A 21,801-nucleotide genomic window follows, 5' to 3' on the forward strand; every position below is an offset into this window, starting at 1 on the left:
CCTCGTTTCTTCAAGTTCATAGCCCCAGCCCAGCCCTTAACGTATGTGTGAAAATAAAAATCGCCTTGTTAAAATTCGAAGTAATTCTATTTTGTTTTATTATATAATACTTTGTATCCTATTACCTAATACCGATCCATTGAGAAACATTCGTACATACATACATCTAATGTACTCGACATTATTCATAAACTAACAAAATTGTAGACTAGACACACTCTATAATCTATCGTCGATTTAGCGCTATGGTAGATGTCACCGAATCCAAGTATATTGAAGTCGGACCGTTTTTTTCTAAAAAAATCTCAATATGGAGCTCATACAAATCGACGATGAACCCTGATCAAGACCTGCTCGGTGAGATTTTTTTCGCCAAATCAATCGAATACAAAATTAATGAACGTATATTTTGGTTCTTCCTCTTCTCAATCCATGATTTTGTTATGCTTATATCCTAGAATACTCGAATTGTAATTTTATATTGAATTATAAGTTGCTGATTTCTTCGATATAATACTGTACGAATTTTTTAGCTGAAATAGTCGATTTATCGTGATAAAATTGAACACAGATTTCATTCACTCATAAGACGCATAGTGATTAATGAAATATTATTTTCAAAGAATAATTCATAACAGCGCTGCCTTTGATGGTTACATCGACAGTTTAAACAGAATCCATTAATATATATATATATATATGTAAACAATAATATTCGTGTGATAAATAGTTATCGAGTGCAATGATTGAGATTCGACGATTCGACGTATTCCAAGCTCAAATTTGAAACAAGCGATTGAGCTTAAGAGGAATACATATTTATTTTTTACAAATTCAACGGGTCATATTTTTCAAACGCCATGCGCCAACCCAGACAGCTATTTGACCAACAGATTTTTCTACGAAGGCACACTTCGAGATCGGTAACGGTGGATATAATTGTTTGCATCTATGAAAGTTCTTCTACAGCAGATAGTGCTTGTACGGTTTCACGGAATGAGCTTCGAAACTAAGAAATCGCGGCAATGATTTAAGCACCTCTTACCAAAAAACCACCGGATGTTGGTGAGTTAACCCTTCAATTTTAACATCGACGTTACAATTTAAGGAGGCACATACATTTAGAGCTACGAAGAGTCATTTTTTAGAAATTCCCTCACATTTACGATTCTATAAGGAGGCTAAATTACATTTTCGCCAACGCATCGTTAACTTTTTTATGGCAAAACGAAAAATTTGTTTTTTAAATGAATGAATAGCTGAGAAAAAAATCATTTGCTTCAAGCATACAGTTAAATTTAGTTGTGAAAAAAATTAGATGGACTATTTTTTTCTGCGGTTGCTAATGTGTATGCTCCCTCAAAGAATGTCGCAGTACTGTGGAATTGAAGCTCTAATATCGGGCGTAATGCAGATGAAGTTTTGTGAATTTAGTCGTGGAAAGATAATTTGTTATTTTTTTCATCAATCTCGTCTCGACAATAGTAAAGTTAAAAGGTCGTGAAAGTATTCCACCGACGTATCAAAAATTATCGTTCCGTATACTGCCAAAAATCGTCTCTTTCAAGTCTCTAGCGAAATACTGATAGTCTCATGGAACAACGCGGTGGAGGAGATATGTAATTTCTTACTATTCTTATCGAAAGTGAACACACGTCTTCATAGCGCTTGTGCGAATTCTTTGCGTTCGCATAAAAACGTAGTCACGTATGACGATAACCTGAATCGTGTATATATTTGTAGAGTCGTTAATTCTCATCATTTGTCAGCCTATTTCTGATAAAAGTGTGAATGAAGAAAAAAAGAATATTTCTGTCTCAAACAAATCGTCAAACCGTTTTATATCATTAAGAAACTTTATCGTTATTCATTCCAAGGTATTCTTTCACTAAATATCAATCTTCAAGGATAATTCACACAAAGGTTTCCCAACGCACCAAATTTGATCGTAATTGCAAATTCATGTATCTATGAAATTGATTCCAATGATCTTGAAACTTTTAAGAACTATCATCAAATGCGTATTCAAAAAATATGACCAAGTTTCGCATTTTTCTGTTGATTTCTCCACGTTGGAAAGTCATTTCATATATAATATAAATACTGAATACCAAGAAAATTTGGTCTGATATAAAAAATTAAAATTCAATCGAAACGTGATTCATTCTATGTAGTGTAATCGGTCACATTAAGAGATGCAAAGAAAAGTTAGAATTGATTATAATATAACAAGTTTGTTTAAAACTGGAATCTGAGAAAAGGTGTGACATTTTAGAAGTTCTTTCAAAATAATTGACAACCGAAATTCCGATGAAATAATATTTCAATCAGAGAATGTGTGCGTAAAGCAACCCTGAATAATACTCTAAGTACGATCTGATCCCTGTCAGATTATTTCTCCATTCGAGAGATCATTTATAAAAAGGCTTGTTCCTTTTTTGAAAGCATTTGCTTCGAATAATCCTTCGAATAAAAACGGATCTATAAATTAACGGCTCGCATTATTTGATTGTCGAACGTTGAGTTTGCCCGTGAAGAACAAGCTATCTCCTTACGAATGTTTCGTTCTATTATAAACGGGATTGAGATCGACCTACTCACAAGCAAGTTTCCCATCAAAACTACTGAGAGCTATCGCGAATGCCTGTAATGCGCATAGTGGAAATCGATAATCCATCGTAAAGACATCTTCCGCAACACGTCCGAATTGCATTACCACGTAATCGACTGAAATATTGAAACAAAAGTTTATGTGTAACGGGGACATTGAAACAATGCGTGTGAATTAATAATAACGGTCACTCACCGTCACTGTCGTGAACTACTTGAAAGTTCTTGACCGAAGCTTGTGTAACACGTCCATGAAAATTCAATACATAGGATTGTGTGTCGTCGTTCCAAACGGGTGTTTTATTGTGCAATTCAATGAGATTATCCATGTTCTTCATTTTCCAGCATTCTAAAGGTATAAAAAAACAATTAACGTGGGTTATTGAGAAAAATTTGAATTCGTACATACTGAATACACACAGCGGAAATATTCCAAGACATATTGCCAGCTAGTTTCGATGGTTTTTGGTATACAAAACGACAAAATTACTTAAATTTATCTGAAATCAAGAAACCAAAGAGCATTTTAATCTATTAAGCAGTGACCATCGTCTGAAATAGAATCATACGAAAATTTTTCAGTTTTTCATATTTTCGTATGATTTTATTGCAGACGACAGTCATTGTTCAATAGATTAAAATGCCCTCTGGTTTCTTCATTTCAGATAAACCAATCCCTTGAAATTGTGGAGATCATGGAGAAACACATGAGTTCCTGTAGAGCGGTGTAACACCGAATCTACCCGAGATATCGAAATGAAAAAATTCTGCCATAGAGTTGAAATATTAATACATACATCTTCCGAATTTCAAAAATCTGTTTTTTTCTTTTATTGCAAAAAAATCGCAATAAAACCCACGAAAAATCTGGCTGACCCTCTTGATACGAGTTCACGGAAATTCAAAAGAAATCACGAATTTTTACATAACTATGAAAAGAAACGAATTCCGTAAATTGTGAATTTTGCAATCGAATATTTTGTGAACACTCGATAAGATACGACTGAATTTAGTACCATTTTTTAAATAGATTTTATAGTGAATATAAATGGAATATTTCCGCAGTGCATATAATTATTTGATAAAGTACCGAGTAAAGTTTCCGCGTCGTCCCGCGGACAAATCGGTATTCTCTTCTGATCGGACGTCATTCCTGGTATGATGACAGTCATTTTACGAGGACCTTTAAATCCTAGAACATTCGTGTCGTAAACAACGGCAGCCAATTCTTGTCGCGGATTCGAGCGCTCCTCGCGCTTATCATCTTTCATCGCGGAATAACCACTGTCGTAAACGGTAAATTGTGTTCCTAGAAGATTCGATCGCAGCTTGCCGACAAATGACTCAGCACCACGAGACAAATCAGTTGGATCCGTCGAAATTAAATAATTACTTGTTGTACTCTTTTTTCTCTTTCGACCAGCCAACAAAAATACCTGCATAAAACAATGTTCATACAAAAATACGCTCAGTGGAGCCAGTCAGGCTAATATAAAAGATGAAAAAAAGATATTTTTTCCTGAAGGGTCGAACGAAGAACCGAACTTTTTCGCACCCTCGAAAAACAGTAAATTCCAACGCATGACAAAATAAATTTACGGACGGAGACTGCACTGTGGATACTAAAGTATTAAAAAAATGCTATTAATTGAATTAGTTATAAATGGTCTATAGACTTGGGAAAGTTTTCAACAAGTGAATGTTTTCAATGTTGTTCTCTTCATAATTATCTTATCGACTGATTTGAGAAAAGTAGGAACCTATGAAACGTCAGCGATGCACACCTTTTTGCCATAATCTCTCTCCAGATGTAAAAAGTACGTAGGATATAGTCCCCGGTCCATGCCTTTTCGATCGCGTGTTATTCTGCATTTATAATGCATTTTTTTATTTGCTGGTTGCAACACGAATTGTTCAACGTTCCCCTCCACATTGCCTTCTAATTCAGGACTCTGGAAGCAAAGTGGTAAAATCAAAATTACATGTTGCATTGAGTAAAACTCGTTTTTTGTTTATTACCATGAGCTCTTACCGAAGAATGATTTTCCCTACTTATTATAACCGTTTCAGGACCATCCGATGGAGCTATTCGGAGTGGTGAACGACAGGAAAGAGCTTCAGACTGCATTCGTATGTCCAAGGGCGAAGATTCTTCGTCGGCGCAATCGCTCGCTTCTAAACCTTCATTGAAAGCACCATCGCCGCTTATCTCTGCAAAATTTCAATTCGTTAATTAGAGAATAAACAAACTGAATTCATAACCTTACAGAACTAAACCTATTATTACGTTATATGTAATTTTTATTCAATGTCATGTTTTTTGAAGTCCAGTGATGTACGAATTCCTCAAAACTAAATTATTTTCTAATTCAACAATCAAGATCTTCATGGGAAATTTTCAATCAGGCCTTCTTCAATTACCGGAATAGTTTCGGGAGTTCATTTGTTATTTAGAAAGGGAGAAATAATCACAAGTACCGCAAAATTGATCTGCAATTTCCAGTCTGAATATAAAATTCTTTATGAATACTTCAAGTACAGACTATGAACGAAAGTAACCATCTTTTTCATAATTCAATAACTTTTATTTACAGTAAAATTGTCTTTTGTTAATCCATTGATGTATTACGAATTCAAAAAATTAGATGATTAACATTGAGTCTTACCCGAGATATCAGTTTCCATAGTCTTGTTTTCTCTTGGCACTCCCAGATGAGGATTGTTTGGGGAGATTGTAAATTGCAGTGGACCATCATATCCTGGAAACAAAAAAAATCAAGATAAGGTGAAGCTGAGAACAAATTGAACATAGAATGACTCTGACTAGTGTGCGTATAAAGGAGTTAATTTGTTTATGTTATTCTCTTATTGTTCTATTGGAACTGAGATACAAAACATTGAATACTCTGAAATAACAGTTCTTAGATTCTGCATGAATGAATTTACCATGGAGTTCATTGCTCGGATTCATCCACTTTGTAGAATGACTGTTCAGCTGAACGCCAGGAACGTTTGACGCCTGTACCATACCGCCAGCGCCGCTCTGTCTTTTCTGTTTCATTTTTTGAGCTATTAACTGCCGCTGAAAGAACAAAAAAAATTTTATTGTGCAACTCATATCATAAGAATGTGAGAAGTGAGATCAAGGAATGTTAATTATTCATTTACATGCATGAATATTTTTTCTTATTTCGAAAACATCAATTGTAAGCAGGAAATTTGATTTCACCTGTTGCTCCAGTTTCTGTTGTCTCAAATCTAAAGATGTCATTGTGACCGTTGCTTTGGAACGACGAAGCAAAACCAAAACTGCAATTTGTTCTTCACTGTCACATTCGTGGAGGTAAAAGGAAAAAATTAACTTTTGTTTACGTCAGATAGAGACTCACGGTTGCCCAGGGTACCGAGGCGAACCAACGCAACCGTTTGATCATTTCGGGCAAGCGTAAAGCTCTTTTCACAATGAATAGAACAGCATCGGATTTGACTGCACAAAGCAATAAAAAAAAAACAGCACGCGCTGAAACAATTCTGCCTGTATTTTCCACCACCTTCAGTGAGTCAACCCTTTCGAATTAACACTACATTCATCATTATTTGTTTTTTTTTAATTTCACGGGGGTCGCGTGTACAATGGTCAAAGATGGTGTAGCGATATCGTAATCCTTTGCTAACGAATGACACTTGAAAAAATAAATTTCAAAAATTACCCTGTGAGTTAACATGTAAAATATATATTACTTTTTCATATATCATTTGTAGGTCGTTTAGTGGTGCACGGTACAATAACAATATTATATCAAATTTAACACTTGTTTAGTAAAGAAATTCCAAAAATTGCCTCATCGCGTTAAACCACGTTCCGAATTGCGCTATACAAAGCGTACACACCGTACATCATTACTATTACAGCGACAACATATTGGGTGCGTTCGGTGCGTTCGGGCGATTTTCTCACAAATCGGACCAATCGGACAAATCGAACCGCAGCCTAACTATATTGATTTTTACTTTCGGCCGGCCGCGGGGAAGAGGGAATTGAGTCGAGCGTAATTTTCTAAATTTCTGTAGAAATGCATCACCACTTGAATGATATAATTATAATACATATACCACTGAACAAGTTCCAAACGATAAATGAAAGACAAATCAATATTTGTATAAATTTTTCAAATATTTTTATTCAAAATGTGGTTTACTCCACGACTAGAAAATAATATCGTACATCACTGCGGACGACCCTCGAGAGATTCGAAGTTTTACCTGCATAAAAAAACGTAAGTTTCTATACCAACCTCTTAACTCAGCTTCACACTATCACATTTTTATTGATAAATATTATATTAACAATATCATATATATATCTATATTTATCAGACCGTACGACAGTACCGTACGTTGTTTGGTTATCGGGTGAGTTGTTTCTGCTTTCACCATGTCGGTATATTTTCGTTATAAGACACTTTCTTATGGAATAATATAGACCGATTACCAACTCACTGAACGTGCGTCTCCATCTCCGTCGTCGTTGGATAACATACAGTGGAGAGTTCTTAGCGTAAAAATCCGCCACTATAGCAGAGTCGGAATACCGACCGAGCGAGACGAACGATATAGATATACTCGCTCGTGTTTAAAAAGCAAGTTTAACATTCAATATCTCGGTAAATATTGCGAATCGCCGAAAATCCTTTTTAGAAGACTCTTGTATTGCTAAATAGAAGGTGTATGCCAAATTTCATAGCAAAATTCGGTTTTGGGCTTTCGGAAGTACAACCACTCGCGCTTTTGAATATGAAAAAGAAATGGAGTATTTTTCAAATTCGATTATCTTTGCAAAAAAATGTTATTAGTGTTTTTGACAATTTTTAAATATTATTTACGATTAAAAAATTAAGATAACGCTTTTCTACTAATATTAGTATTAGTTATTATATATAATATAGCATTAGTATAAAATTAGCGTAATATATATTACGCTAATTTCTTTAAAAAAATATGGAAAGACTGTCATACATTCTTAATTTCCGACAAGTGACCATTTGCAGTCTGAAATTCAAAATTACTTGACCAAAGTCGTGAAAGAAGAGTTTTTATTCTTAATATTTAGTGATGAAAAGATATTCGGAATACTGTCGTTATGGTCGCCGTTGATTGCCGTCCCTGCGCGACGGTCGCCGCTTATAAACACAGAACGAAGGCTAGAATGTGGTGCCATCGAGTCAGTAAACAAAGGAAGCTCTTCGCCAAGCGTGTTTTCAGACACAAGCTATTGTTGACGTTTCAGTTTTTTTCTTATTTTGATCATCGATGAATCTCGGATCGGTGCACAGCAAAAATTCGGAAATTTGCATCCTTTCCACTCGAAAAATAACTGATTGGTAGATTAAATACGCAGGACGATGGCAAAAATGGGCTAACAGAGCCTTTTTTTAATCGATCAAACCGTCAACGAATTTCGATTTCGAAATTTGCTGCTATCTCTCTCCCACTCACAGTTGCGATGAAACATCTATTATCACGGAAAATTGTACATTCGATACACCCGAAGAATAAATAAAGCATCGTTTGCCTTGGAAAGAAAAATATTTTTATCGATTCGAAAATAAGAAAATTTGATACGTGATCTCGTTAGTCGTCGTCTGTAGTAAAATATCGCAGTGTCAACTTTCCAATCAGAAGATATACAGGAAATATATACCGACTCACTTACATATAGTGTTAGATGAAAATCGCAACCGTGAGTGCGAGAGAGATAGCTGCAAATTTCGAAATAAAAATTCTTTGACACAGTTTGACCGATTAAAAAAAGGCTCTGTCAGTCGATTTTTGCCATCGTTCTGCGTAGGCTGACAGAGCCTTTTTTTAATCGGTCAAACCGTGTCAGAGAATTTCAATTTCAAAAATTCCAAGTGAGGTTAGTCGACTGATCCATACTCTTAAGGATATTTGGTACTGGCTTACAATGCTGCCATGCTAAACCATGCTAAAAACATAAAAAATTTCAAAATTATAAGAATTTTATAAAATTTGGTGAACACATTCTTTAGTGCCAAATTTGACAATACGAATTTTTAAAGATTTTTCTCCTACACAATTATCGAGTAATTGATCACTAAAGTTCACGTGCATAAGCATAGCGTTTCTGTATATTCCGGGCATAAGAAATCTGCTTTAATGCGCGTGATTACTCGATAACTAAGCAGAAGAAAATTTTGAAAAAATTGTGTTTTCGCACTTGATGTTGAAGAACATTATCACCAAATTTGATCAATTTATAATTATTTAGACTTTTGTACCATACATCGTTAAACCAACTCGTAGACATTTTGAATAATGACAAAAAGTGAAAAACGTGATTTCCACTGGACAACACTTAATTGAACTGATTACAGGAAATATTCGATCCGCGAGTGTGCTTTTTCAGTAATCAGAATTAGTTATAAAAGCACATGTTCATGCGGTCGACGAAAATGCGGAATGGAGAAACAATGATTCCTCGCTTGAATAAGCAATCGTCGGCGGGAAAGTGAAATTTTCGAAAGTTTCCTTTATTTCTGGAAAAATCTCACGACGAATTGTAACCCATTCATAGCTCGTTAATGGAAAATCATGAAATAACAATCCGATTTAAAAAAATGTGAAATACATGTTTAACCGTGAGGAAATTTTTGCAACGAATTATTGTATAGAAAATTTGTGCATCGACTGATCGATTATTGTATAGAAAATTTGTGCATCGACTGATCGAAGAGCGACGATCCATTGCTGTGAGCAATGTAAAGCGAAACCCAAACAAACCCAAACGCAGAGTTTCAACAAGCTCACTAATTGAACGTTCCAAATCAATAATAGTTTCAAAAAAACTTTCACGAAAATGTCGTAAAAATAAGAATTATACCAAACTTTGAAAAATGGTGTCTCAAGTAGTACAACAACTTCCATTGAAAGGTCGGTGTAATTTTCATTCCATATTCAAGTTGAACCCTACTTCGCATGTGCCGAAAATTTGACGGTTCGCATACCCGTTTTTTAGAGTAAACACATGATTCGATAGTGCATTGCAAAAAGGCAACGTTTGACAACGTTGAACGCAGTTAGTGACGTATGGGCCTGAAAAATTTCAAGATTCTATCATCGTTTGTCGTCTTCAGCTCAATATTTCTAATTCAGATGGCCGTTGAGCCCCCTTTTTTTAACGTACCGTTGGATTCCCCGCGATTCAATTCATCCGAGTAATGGTTTTAATCTTTGACATATTTATCATTTAGAAATATGTGAAATTTTGAGTTGAAGATGGTTGAAGAGGCCAGAAAGTCATTGTGGCGATAAGCAACGTGTTAATTTCTGTACACTTTTCGACTGTTGATATTTCAACCAAAGAGTCGATACGGGGTCTTGAAATGTAATATAGACATAGAAAAGAAATCTTGGCTTGTAAGCCATAAAAAATTAGAGTGCTCGCGCCTGTGCGTTCTTAAATATTGGGGAAGATGAATTTCGGAAAAAAAGGCAAATGAAAATACTCAAAGCAATTCTGGATTCTGCTGTTAATTCACATGACACAAAAATTCAATTACTCATGTTTCTTTGTTTTCAAGGGCCGGGAGGGCCAAAAGAGGGGCTATTCCAGGGGAGGGAAGACTTGCAATTTCCGATGAGCTTACCTCCGGAGAAACCCTCCAAAAGCCAAACGTCGATACGCCTGCGAGCAAGCACACACCACCACCGTCAGCGCCCAATGGCAGCCATCTTGGGGGTTGTGTATCGCTTTCGAAGAGCGAACGGCAAAACTATATGATGCTTTGCAACACAATTAAAGTCCGATATCGTTATATTGATCGTTCGTCCTTCATCAATATTGTTTATATTGAAAAAAAACGTTTTTAAGATTCCGGATTATTCGTGGACATGATAATCAAATCCTTTTAAAACTTTTCCATTTCCTTTTTGTATTTGCGTTACACTTTTAGACTTCTACTTTATTGAATTTTATTCACCAATTTTCAAAGATTTTTCCACCGTCATCTCAGTCAATCTTTACATTTATTTCAACTATTTATATTTATTTTAAAAATTAACCGAACATTCGTTCATGATAACTCTTGATGTTAAAAAGATTGAAGCTTTTTTGACTGGCAGCTCATCCACTATTACCTTGAATCGTATATTCATCGAATTTATTTTATTTCGTTTTCATTGTAACGTATTTCCACACTGCATTATTATTTTGTGCATTTACGACTCCGATGAAGAATGCTGAAAGGTTTCGGCTCGAGGAAATGCGGCTCTTTGAATAATACACTATATTATCCGGGCGAAAATTCGACAACGCAAAGCCCCAAATTGCGCACGAAATATTGAAATTCGCAGTGAACTCAAATTAAATTTGAAAGCCAGATCATACGTTATTGAACTTTGAAGTGATAATCGATTAAATGTTTTTGTTTTTTCGTCTAAATATCAAAATGAATGTTCATATTTGAGCAGCGAAAACAAGTCGAAAGTGGAAAATTTGTGGATGAACTTGAGCTGCGTTAAAATTGTATTTATTCGTGAATTTAAAATCAGAGAGTCCGACTAACGAACGGAATAATAGTGAAGGCCAGTATCGTGTTTCGTGTTTTTAGAAAGGGTTGCAACGTCTCAGGAACAGTTTCCATCTGCCAAGAAGCGAAGCAGCTAAGTAAATACGAAAAGCGAAGATTACGAGGCATAACTGTCTGTGTATATGGCGGTACTTAAACGTCGGTTTTGTGTAACCTTTTTTTGCAGGATTAAGAGGGATCTCTGGTATACGGCCGTTGGCTAGTCCGGACACGAGGTCTTTTGTCGAAATAGCCGATTGAATTACACGGGGGCGCGTGCCACGAGCGACCCCCTCGCTCCGCAGGGACGACATGCGCGCTGCCGAGGAGGATTCTCGTTCTCCTTTCGGACTTAAGCACCTAATAAGCCCGCTATTTCGATTACGATCTGCAGAGGTGACAGGATATGATGAGATAAGAAAGAATAAAGCCACGAGGCCATCCCATCACCTTTGATATCGCGCTTCATTCGTTGACAACCGAAAGGGCGTATGTGTGTCCATTTACGTCCTAAACGCTTCCTAATATGCGCAATTTTTCGTCACTGTTTTGTTGATGAAAACTTCATTCGTCTGTATGCATAGTTATTCAAAAATATTTATAAATTACGATTTATTTATGAATCTTATTTCAAGGAATTTTTAATGCTCGATGGAAAATTATACTCTTTGAGTATTGATAACAATCCTGAACGTTGAGACGGCCTTAGACGAGGCTTTTTCATGAAGAAGGAGCCCTTTGGCTGAGTATCGATTTTCAGGCCGAGGTAACGTCGATTCGCTGAATAAATGTTAAGAATTTTTTTAGACGCTACAGACAATACAAATCTATTTTATTAATTGTGACATCTTAATACAATATATGAACAAGATTTCCTGAATTTTTTAAACTCGAATATCGATAATTGACTTTATGGTAGCAGAGGCATTTAAACAAACAATTGTCCATCGGTGAACAGTGTAAATCGAAATCTACTCGACCGATCCTTTTGAAATTTGGCATGGTACCTCCGAATACAATTGCCCATGTATTTACGAAAATTTTTTTCCAATTTTTCATAATTATTCATTTTACAGTAACAAATGGGCTCATTTATTAGGCGAAAATCAGTGTTTTCACTTCCAAGTGTCACAAAAAATGCAAAAAATCGAGAAAAAAATGGACAACTTTTTTCTCAAGTGCCTCTGAAGATTTGCTACCATCGAGTTAATTATTGATGTTTGGGTTTTAAAAATCCCGGAAATATTGTCTATATATTGTATTATGATGTCACGATAAATAAAATTGATTTGCTATTATCTGTGGCGCGTAAAAAAATTCTTAAAATTGGGGGGGCTTTTTTCACTGACAATGAGAGAGGAGCCGACTTCTGGAATTTCCGGTGTTACTAAACAGCTGAAACTCGGTAAAAACCGTGCGCATCGAGTGTGTTTTCTGCTGTTCCCATTGGCCTTCGTATCAGTGCGATATCCAGGGCAGAGCATCAGAACAGTGGCCATACGCACACAACGATAAAACGAGTTTCGAATACGTAGAAAATCAAAATGATAATAAGAAAAACAAAAAAAACTTTCGTAATTTTTTATATTTGATTTGTCGAAGAAAAATTTGTATACTGCGACAACTAAATGGTGTGTTGAAAATGGCACCCACTTGAATCGGTTTTGACACCAAAACGGAAAGAGTTTTATCCCAGCGACTTGATTCAAATTGCATTTTGTAGGGAAAACGTATGTTTTCAGTATGACGTAGCCGTTTTTTGATAACTTTTTTTCTTCTTTTATAAACAATTTTCTACTGAAAATTCCACAAAAATGGTGATTTTTTTTCTTTAAATGGTCGCCATTTTTTTTCTCTAAACAATATTTTGAAAATCTCCTCGTCACGCGATAGCTAATAGCATATATTTCAAGAACCTTTTTGGTTTTTTGTTTTCAGATGTTCCATTTTTGAGATTTGCTGTCAACGCCGTTTCAAGGGGTCCCATTTTCAACAGACCGTTGTACAAAAAATACCACGAGAAAAATTAAAAAAACATTTTTTTCCAGTACTTCTAAGTATGCAAATGATACGTACAAGGTTTTATTTAAATCCATCTAACCAATTTTTATTTACAAAATAAACAAAAAACATTGAAAATTCCAACGTTTACACTGTTCACCCTTAAATGTTTACACCTTTAGATCACAAAAGGAACTTGACTACAAGCGTGTTTTTGGTGCTGTAGATCTCATTCTTCGTTTTACGTCAGTGTGCTCTTTATAATTCAAATGCATTCCTGGAAGATTTTCTTGAGTAATCGATCTCTTGTAATTTCCATGTCCTTTTATTGGAAACGAATAACGAAGTCATTATAAATTTTTGTCTCAAAATGAATGCACTGAAAAAAAAATTTGATTGAAATCCCAGAATATATTTTTGTGCACGTTAAACAAAATATTTTGTCTACGCAACGTCTACGAAACTTACAACGGCACAATATTTTAAAATTGCAACAAAATTTCTTTTCCCGAGGCGCAATTTCAACGAATACCTAAAATATATAACTCATCGAAAATCCTATCGAAATACCAATAATTTATTGACACAATGATCGACAAACAATTCGTCGTCTTCTTTTTTTTTCAGATTCCCATTTTTTTCTTGTCTCCCTCTGATCTCTTGGAGATCGAGACACACGCGCGTTCGGATGCATCGCGGCAGCACAGAATCACGAATCGTCAGTGTCAGTCCTGGGACTCTCGAACTTAATTACAGCCGGGATTTACTCGAGGAGAATCTTCGCGGTTGCAACGAGGCAAACCGAGATACAAGTATATGTACGCGAGCTTTATATGCAATGGATCAATTTTGCGACAATTCGCATTCGACGGTCCGTTTCATCGGAGCTTATCGCCTCCTGCAGCCCCCCCCCCCCCCCCCCCGCCCCACGAGGGTTAATCCGAAGAGCAATCACTTAGCAGGATAGCGATCTTCTAACCGCTTACAATACCGCTACTGTCATATCGTCGTATCGACCAATCAGTCACGCGGTGAAGGGTGCAATCTCGATTTTCGAAAACCCACTTGCACTACCGTTTTTAACTGATTCGTAGATGATTTTTTATCATTGTTTTTCATTTTATTTTCGTTTATCTTCGATTCAACAACGAGTCAACGATTGATAAAAGCGCAGCTTTTTGCCATTAGCGCAGTCAATCCCTTGATTATAATAAATCTTAACGAGTCCAAAGTTTGCAATAACGTAGGCTTTCATAGATTGGCATTCAAGCGTCGATTTCAATCAGCGTCTTCGTGAAATTACGATTCGATTGGTAGAGCTTTCTGTTTCGCTGCCTTAAAACATTTTTTCCCGTTGAATTTGGAATTCTCAAGCATTGGAAATAATTTCGAAATATACACAAACTCATAAAAGATCAAAATGTTGTTTTCATCATTGGAGAGCGAAAATCGAGAGTTGTATAAAAGGACTGCGAAAGTATAAATAAATTACATCAAAGAAGGATTGTACTCTGATAGAATTTGCGCGACTCTTCCGTGCATCGCAACGCTTACGATGATCTCAGTTCTCTCCCCTCCTCTGTTTGCATTGTGTTAAATCAAATTGCCGGTCGTCAGAGGGTCGAAGGAAAGTCTGAAAGAAAATTGAAGTGGAGGGTGGATTTTCGATTGGTCTCTCTCTTTTGATTTCAGGTGCGAGCAAACACAGGTGGTTACATATACTGCGGTAAAGCCCAAAATTTATGGGGTGATTTGTGAAAATAATCTCGCCACAAGCATCTTCACCGAGGGGGTACTCTGTACAAAAAAGTGGGTGCAGAAAATGGGTCGTGGATGGGGTTCAGATTGGTTGTAACCATAGTTTGCGATCTTATTCACATCGGCCAAGCTCGATTCAAACCGATTCAGCTTAATTAGTTATTTCAATCGAACGCATCGACGGACCATTCATAAAATTTAAAATTCACCATAATCGCGATCGATCCGAGCAATAGTTAAATCGAGTCTGACGTACTAAGCGAAAATAGTCTGTATCACAAAGATATTTGTAGATAGGGGAGACCGAGACTAGTTGCAAGTTGACTAACAAAAAATAACATACAAACTACTGAATGTAAACATACGCTCGTGTGTCCGAACGCGTCGGAGCGACACGTCGTTTAAACAGTGAAGAATTTTCATAAATCCAGGTACAAAACCAAATTTTTACGTCAAATCTTATCTAGCTCCTGCTGCCTCGAATTTTTTTCCAATTATTAGAATAATCCTCCACATGAATGTTCGTATATTGAACTGTAATTGTCGATAATATTTTTCTCAATTATCATTATAATTTGCTGGTAGAACATTTTGTTGCTGAAAAAAAAGTGAAGTAAATAGACCAACGGTGGTATGGAGTTGGTTAACACATGTGTCGACGTAGTGCTCTAAATGAGCCCACTCAAGGTGTGCCAGTAAAAAATAATATTCTATGTGTGTAAAAACTGCAATTCTGATTTTGATGACGAAGATGAAGATCAAATATTCCTTTTTCTCACACATAGGGACAAAAATTATCTTTACATTCACTTATGTCAACATTTTGTATTGATTGTTCGAATAACCAAATAAATAATATTGATAACTATCCGTTTTTATTAATTTCAATAATACGTAGTTGATTATCAGGTAAAAATAGTACCACAGTCAACTTGCCCTAATGCCAGAGTCGACTTGCCCCGACCGTGGGGTTGGCCGACACAAAAACGATACGTCAAAAAAGCGATTCAATAACTCATTTCGTTTTAAGGTTGTTCAATACCAAAACCCGATTTCTGACGAAAATTTTGAAAAAAATATATGTCGCGCAGAAAAATCGAACGAATCGATTAAAAAAAAAAAAAAAAAAAAAAAAAAAAAGTAGTTCTACCGTTTAGTTTCTCAGATATTGCAAGTACTGAAGACACGGTAATCGTCAAACACCGTTTTAGAGTATCTTCTGAAGAAAAAATTTTAAAAAAAAAAAAAAAACAAAAAACAAAAAACATGATCTACCGTCTAGTTTTTGAGAAAAAAATTATTGTAATAAAAATCGTATGAGAATTTGAGTGGGAAAATTTCAAGATTCGCGACAGGGCAACGCTGTCGAATGAGACGGGAAATGATTATCACTATAGTTTTTAGGACGTTACGCTTGTTTCAAACAGTTGCCTGTGTACAATGTTGTCACGATTGACGCGCTTCTAAGCGTTCATTTGTATGCTCGTATATGTGCATACGGCATGAAGATGTATTCTAGCAGGGGCGTACGCAAAAGAAAAAAATGTAAAAATTTTGTAAAATATCGTAAGCATATATTTTTTTTTACTAATAATTAACGATATTTTGAAGGATTTTTGGGACGTGTTTCACAACGAATAATGTTCACACAGAAAGGGGACTGCACCCTATTTTTTATGCGGCACTTAGCTATCGAACTACGTTAAATTAAAAAATTCAAATTTTCATCCGAGATAGAGGAAGGTTGCCTCTATTCAAAACAACCATTTGCTTTTAAAATCGTTTTTAGTTCCTTGTTTACAAGCAATAGTTTGTCAATCGGGTTTTCATGTTTTCAACTCGCGTTTTCGAGGTGGAGGTGAAATCTTAAATGCAAACATGATTTTACGATAAATTCCTGGCCAATGCCGTGGTTATAGTTAAATTCACCATGGACGATGAACTGGCTAGAAAAATCCATTAGAAAAAGAGGTTATTTCAAGTATTCATCCATTATTTTAATGTTGCTGGTGCGAATTCGAACTAGTGTGCGGCTTGACAGCTTATAAAAATTGAAAGTGGATAGTTTCAGTAGTCCACATATACGAATCCATGGCTGAAAAAATAAGACAGGAAGGTAACGAACACTCGATTAATTTCTCTAACGTGGTTTACGTCCGCTTTCGGTCAGCTCGAAGACAAGGATACAACAATATATTTTTCGTATAGGACGTATGTCGTGTTGCTGCTGTTGCTCGACTCATACGTGAAGGATCTTCGTTACAGTTCCGGACATGACGGCACATACATACAGCGTTTCGGTTATACGTGCGATATATATAGGTCCGATGAGACCTTTTCGAGTGATGCCAGGGTCCTACGTAAATACCGTAGGCCTAATCGGCTGGAAATGGTAAGACAATACTTTGGGATCTCGTAGAGCCCAGCGTTTGGGACTTTCATTGCGCACCAGCAAAACCTGCACCTTCACTCCTCCCCCTCGAATGGCTGGGTCGACTGTTTTACTGAGTTGACAAATGAGTGCAATATTTGCATCAACTTGCATGAAAATTATAATAAAAATATAATGCTACGAGAATCCTATCGCGATTAGATTCGACTCTGACACCGACGATGATTAAGGAGAATCATGCGTTACTTGTAATTCAAAAAAGCAACTGAACTTTTGCTCTTTAATGATCAAAGAAACGATTTAAATTTATTCTTGCAATTATTAAAATTATGTGTAACTTATTTGTTGAAAATGATAAATTGTTAATATAATGATAGTGGGTTAAATACTTTCGTAGTAAAATCGTCAAGCAAAATGTGACAACAGCCATTTTCTAATTATATGTGTATGCACATCTATATTTTAAACCAGCTGGCTCATGGTGTTGTTAAACCTTCCACCGTCTACGTCATTATTACTCGTTAACCTCGAATAAGCATTTTTCTTTTTCCATTCTCGAGTCATTTTCACCGATAACAAGGCTTTCTTAAGACATCATTGATATCTAAAAATTTTCCATTTTCTTATTTTTTGGAAGGATCCTAATTCATTGAAGCCAAATCGTCGCACAGGAAGTGTGCCTGTCGTAAGAGCCCGTGTATAATTAAGCCTTCAAAAAATGTGATTCTCGAGAATTTTTTTATCGATAACTAGACGACAGATCCTATAATAATTCTGGGAATAGATGCAGGGTGTATATTTCTAGCATATTTTCAAATTTCAACACTTGAAGTTGGAATTTTCAATTTCCATTAGATTCGCGTGAACTTCCTTAAGCTTTTTTATTTTATAGTGATCCTGAGTAGTCAGGGGAATGACTTCAATAATCATATTTTTACGATGTTGTTAAAAGATGATGTAAACGGACGAAGTATTTGATTTTTCGAATAAATGTGCAAACAGTGCGTGCAACTATTTGTGTGTAAAATAAGTAAGAAAAAAATAAAACTTTGGAGGAAAGAGAGACTAAATCCTTTGAGATTATTTGGAAAACTTGTGAAGTGAAACACTATAACGAAAATAATCGAACTTCAATTTTCCAACTTCTTCAAATATTTTCTGTTTAAATTGTGTGCTTTTATTGTTGTTTCGAAGTTCAAGAAAAATGTCTAAAAAAGGATCGTGCGAATAAAAACACTAAATTTTGGAACAATTGCCAACTCGAAAGAAATTCTAACATCGTTTACTTCAGGAACGAAGAAAAAATCTATTGTTCGGCTCATGTGCTACCCGTCAGCATTGATGACGCGTACGTGTGGTTGACTTCCTCTTCCTGTGTTCACATCGGAACTACAGCGCGCAGTCAGGTGTTGAACCTCCGGGCTGACCCAATCGGGAATCCTATCGTTCTACGAAATTCGATATTTGAGAAAGGCCTCTCTCTATCTTTGCCTTCCTCTTCTCTTCCTCCCTTCATTTTCGTCTAACATCTCCTCTGCCTATATCCACGCGTATGTCGCCGATGTTTTTGGCCAAATTGATACGTTGACACACTCCGCGGTGTCCACCGATTTCCTATAAGAATTTCCTAAGCATTTCCAATGTTACATCGAATTTTACAAAGACCTTAAGATCCAACCTACAATCCATTTGGCTGCCATCAAATTACTCGCAAATTGAAGCGATCCGAGATATCGTACGCCGAATGAAATCATTTTCCGTGTACGAAATTTGACTCAATTTACTTCCCACGTGCATAGAGCACCAATTGAGGGTTTTAGAATTTGGATTCTTCAAAACTTACGAATGAAAATATCCGTGATGAGTTAATCTTTCTTCTTCACAAAATGGACCTCTGGGATCGAGATCAATGAACTAAAGCATAGTTCATCGCGGTATTATCGCGCAAAATAATACGCTGAACGTTTTGACAAAATATAAATTCCAGTGACACTTAGGTCTCGTGCTCGCTTCTTTTGGATGAAACCCCGAAAAAGGTGAGCGTTCACTATCCTCGATGAAAGAAGATCGGAATCGATGATCTTACACGCCCCCTCCAATCGAGGGCAGATATTTTCATCGAGTACATGCACAGAACACGTATGTACGAAGCTAATGAAAAAATGGACATGTACATACACGGATATTCGCATGTGTCGACACGGACACAAAAATACAAAATAGTGGGCTCATCGTTGGCCGGGCGCGAAGTGATCGGCGAGAAAGGGAAGGCATTACGAGCCAGTGATCTCGAGGGGTATCGACGACGCAACTGCGACGTGAGCCTTTTGCCGTCGGTTACACTCTCTCTTTCTCTCTATGCCGGTCTCACTTCATCTTTCACTGAGTCCTCGGAGCTGTATGGATGATCCTCGAAAGGCAGGACCACCGGGCAGGACGCGGTGCTGTAATGGTATCTCGTGGAAAATATAATTTATAAATATGATATATCGTGAGCAGACGAGGAGATCGCGCTGGTCTGTTGGCCGCTCAAAAGCAGAGAATTCGCTACGAACGATCGGAGATCGTTGAATGAACGATTAGTATCCCGTGTCCCTTGCCTTCAGGACTTCCTCCGGCGTGGTGACCTGCCAAACAGCTCGACCAAAGTGTACGTATCATTCTCGTTGAACCCAGTCATTTATATTGCTCTATTTTTTTTTGCTTTTCGCTTCCTTCGTGATCACTTTGAGCGAATAAAAATATAAATTTTCTCAATTTTTATCTCATTTTTTCCTCAAAATTTCATAATTCGTACGTTATCAAAACGAAAACGGATTAACACTTACATTTCAACGATGTCTTGGTTGAACCGGCTAAAAATTATCTTTTCAATGCCTCTCGTTAAGGGCTGCGAACAGTGTAAACATTGGAATTTAAGGTGTTTTTTTGTTTATTTTATGAATAAAAGTTGGTTGGATGGATTTAAATAAAACTTTGTACACTGCTTTTACATACTCAGAAGTACTGGAAGAAATTTATTTTACATTTTTTTCATGGTATTTTTTAATACAATGGTGTGTTGAAAATGGCACCCTTTGAATCGGCGTTGACACCAAATCTCAAAAATGGAACATCTCAGGACAAAAAACGAAAAAGATTCATAAAATATATGCTATTGACTATCGCATGACGTAGGGTATTTTAAAAATATCGTTTAGGAAAAAAGTGGCGACCATTTGAAGAAAAAATCACCATTTTTGTGGATTTCTCCGAAGAAAATTGTTTTAAATGGAAAAAAAAATGTTATCAAAAAATGGCTGCGTCATACTGAAAACATACGTTTTCCCTACGAAATGCAATTCGAATCGAGTCGCTGGGATAAAAACTCTTTCCGTTTTGCTGTCAACGCGAATTTAAGGGGTGCCATTTCAATACACCATTGTACAAGAAAATACCATGAAAAAAATGTAAAATAAATTTCTTCCAGTACTTGTGAGCATGTAAAAGATGTGTACAAGTTTTTATTTAAATCCATCCAACCAATTTTTATTTATAAAAGAAAAAAACCCCTAAAATTTCAACGTTTACTCTGCTAAAAATCTGCAATCTGGTATTTTGAAAATATCATTCATTTGCCATAACATTTTCTATTAATCGGAGTTTTCCCCGTGGAATTCTAGATCGATTCACAATCAAACGCGAACACACTCATCAAAATCGAACACTGAAAAAAAAAAAAAAACATTTTTAATTGACGCGAATCCGCAGTTTAACCTAAAACTATTTTGTTCGTTTAATCATATTTAACTTCGCGATGATCAAATTATTTCATTGACACTCCTTCTTAACGCCACAATTCGTTGTTCCAACGACTTTTTTTCCTTAGTGAACTAATTACGAAGTGGAATTCTCCTTCAAAACAACATGTTGACGTTTTGTAAACAGTTCATAGATCCACGCATATTAGAATAATTGTATCAATGATAGAAAACGATGATCGAGGGGCCGGAATCTCTGATCGCAAAGAACTTTTGACAGATTTTGCATGAAGATTTCAATCCAATTGAACAATCGAAAGAAATTTCTTCACATTTTCCCTTCTAAAATGTTCAGAGAACTTTTTTGGATATTCAGCTCATACAACTGTATATATAATCGTACAGGTGAGGCTTTCGCCACTCGTATCTCGTACCCCAAAGAATAAATGCAAATATGGGGTACGTCCGTTCGGTATTATCCGCGCATACATGTATACGCGACGTCGATATCAATATGTATACGAAAGCCACACACAGCAGTACGAAAACACGAGGAAGAGACGCGATGAAGCGTTATGGCCACACGCCTGTGAGCACAATGAGAAGAGAAGAGATGACGACGAGGAAGAAGAGTGGGACCTTTCTCCGAGAGAGCGTTAAAGTGGGGGCGTCCGTTGGTACACTCTGACTTGGTTTACACGAGAGGGCTAGT

At 36.3% G+C, this 21,801-nt stretch overlaps 1 protein-coding gene and 1 long non-coding RNA gene across 5 annotated transcripts; one reads left to right on the top strand and one right to left on the bottom strand.

The window, feature by feature from the left end:
• Positions 1–68: 68 nt before the first annotated feature.
• Positions 69–6,092, bottom strand: ktub (Tub domain-containing protein ktub). Its single transcript, XM_043411013.1, has 9 exons — positions 6,000–6,092; positions 5,840–5,919; positions 5,557–5,692; positions 5,277–5,369; positions 4,643–4,821; positions 4,395–4,562; positions 3,701–4,046; positions 2,807–2,959; positions 69–2,727 (listed from the first exon to the last, which is right to left on the bottom strand). The coding sequence occupies exons 2-9, from the start codon at positions 5,879–5,881 to the stop codon at positions 2,594–2,596; spliced, it is 1,251 nt and encodes a 416-aa protein (XP_043266948.1). The 5' UTR covers positions 5,882–5,919; positions 6,000–6,092; the 3' UTR covers positions 69–2,593.
• Positions 6,093–9,100: 3,008 nt separating this feature from the next.
• On the top strand, positions 9,101–15,825 carry LOC122405931 (uncharacterized). Of its 4 annotated transcripts, none has more exons than XR_006259848.1 (5): positions 9,101–9,561; positions 10,212–11,296; positions 11,386–11,687; positions 13,137–14,017; positions 14,892–15,825. It is a non-coding gene; the product is annotated as an uncharacterized lncRNA (long non-coding RNA). The 4 variants fall into 4 exon arrangements; XR_006259849.1 differs by having other exon boundaries at positions 11,386–11,594; positions 13,137–14,011; XR_006259847.1 differs by having other exon boundaries at positions 9,102–9,561; positions 13,137–14,011.
• The last annotated feature ends 5,976 nt before the right edge of the window (positions 15,826–21,801 follow it).

The sequence above is a fragment of the Venturia canescens genome, chromosome 2 (genome assembly GCF_019457755.1).
Source record: "Venturia canescens isolate UGA chromosome 2, ASM1945775v1, whole genome shotgun sequence".
NCBI classification, from domain to species: Eukaryota; Metazoa; Arthropoda; class Insecta; order Hymenoptera; family Ichneumonidae; genus Venturia; species Venturia canescens.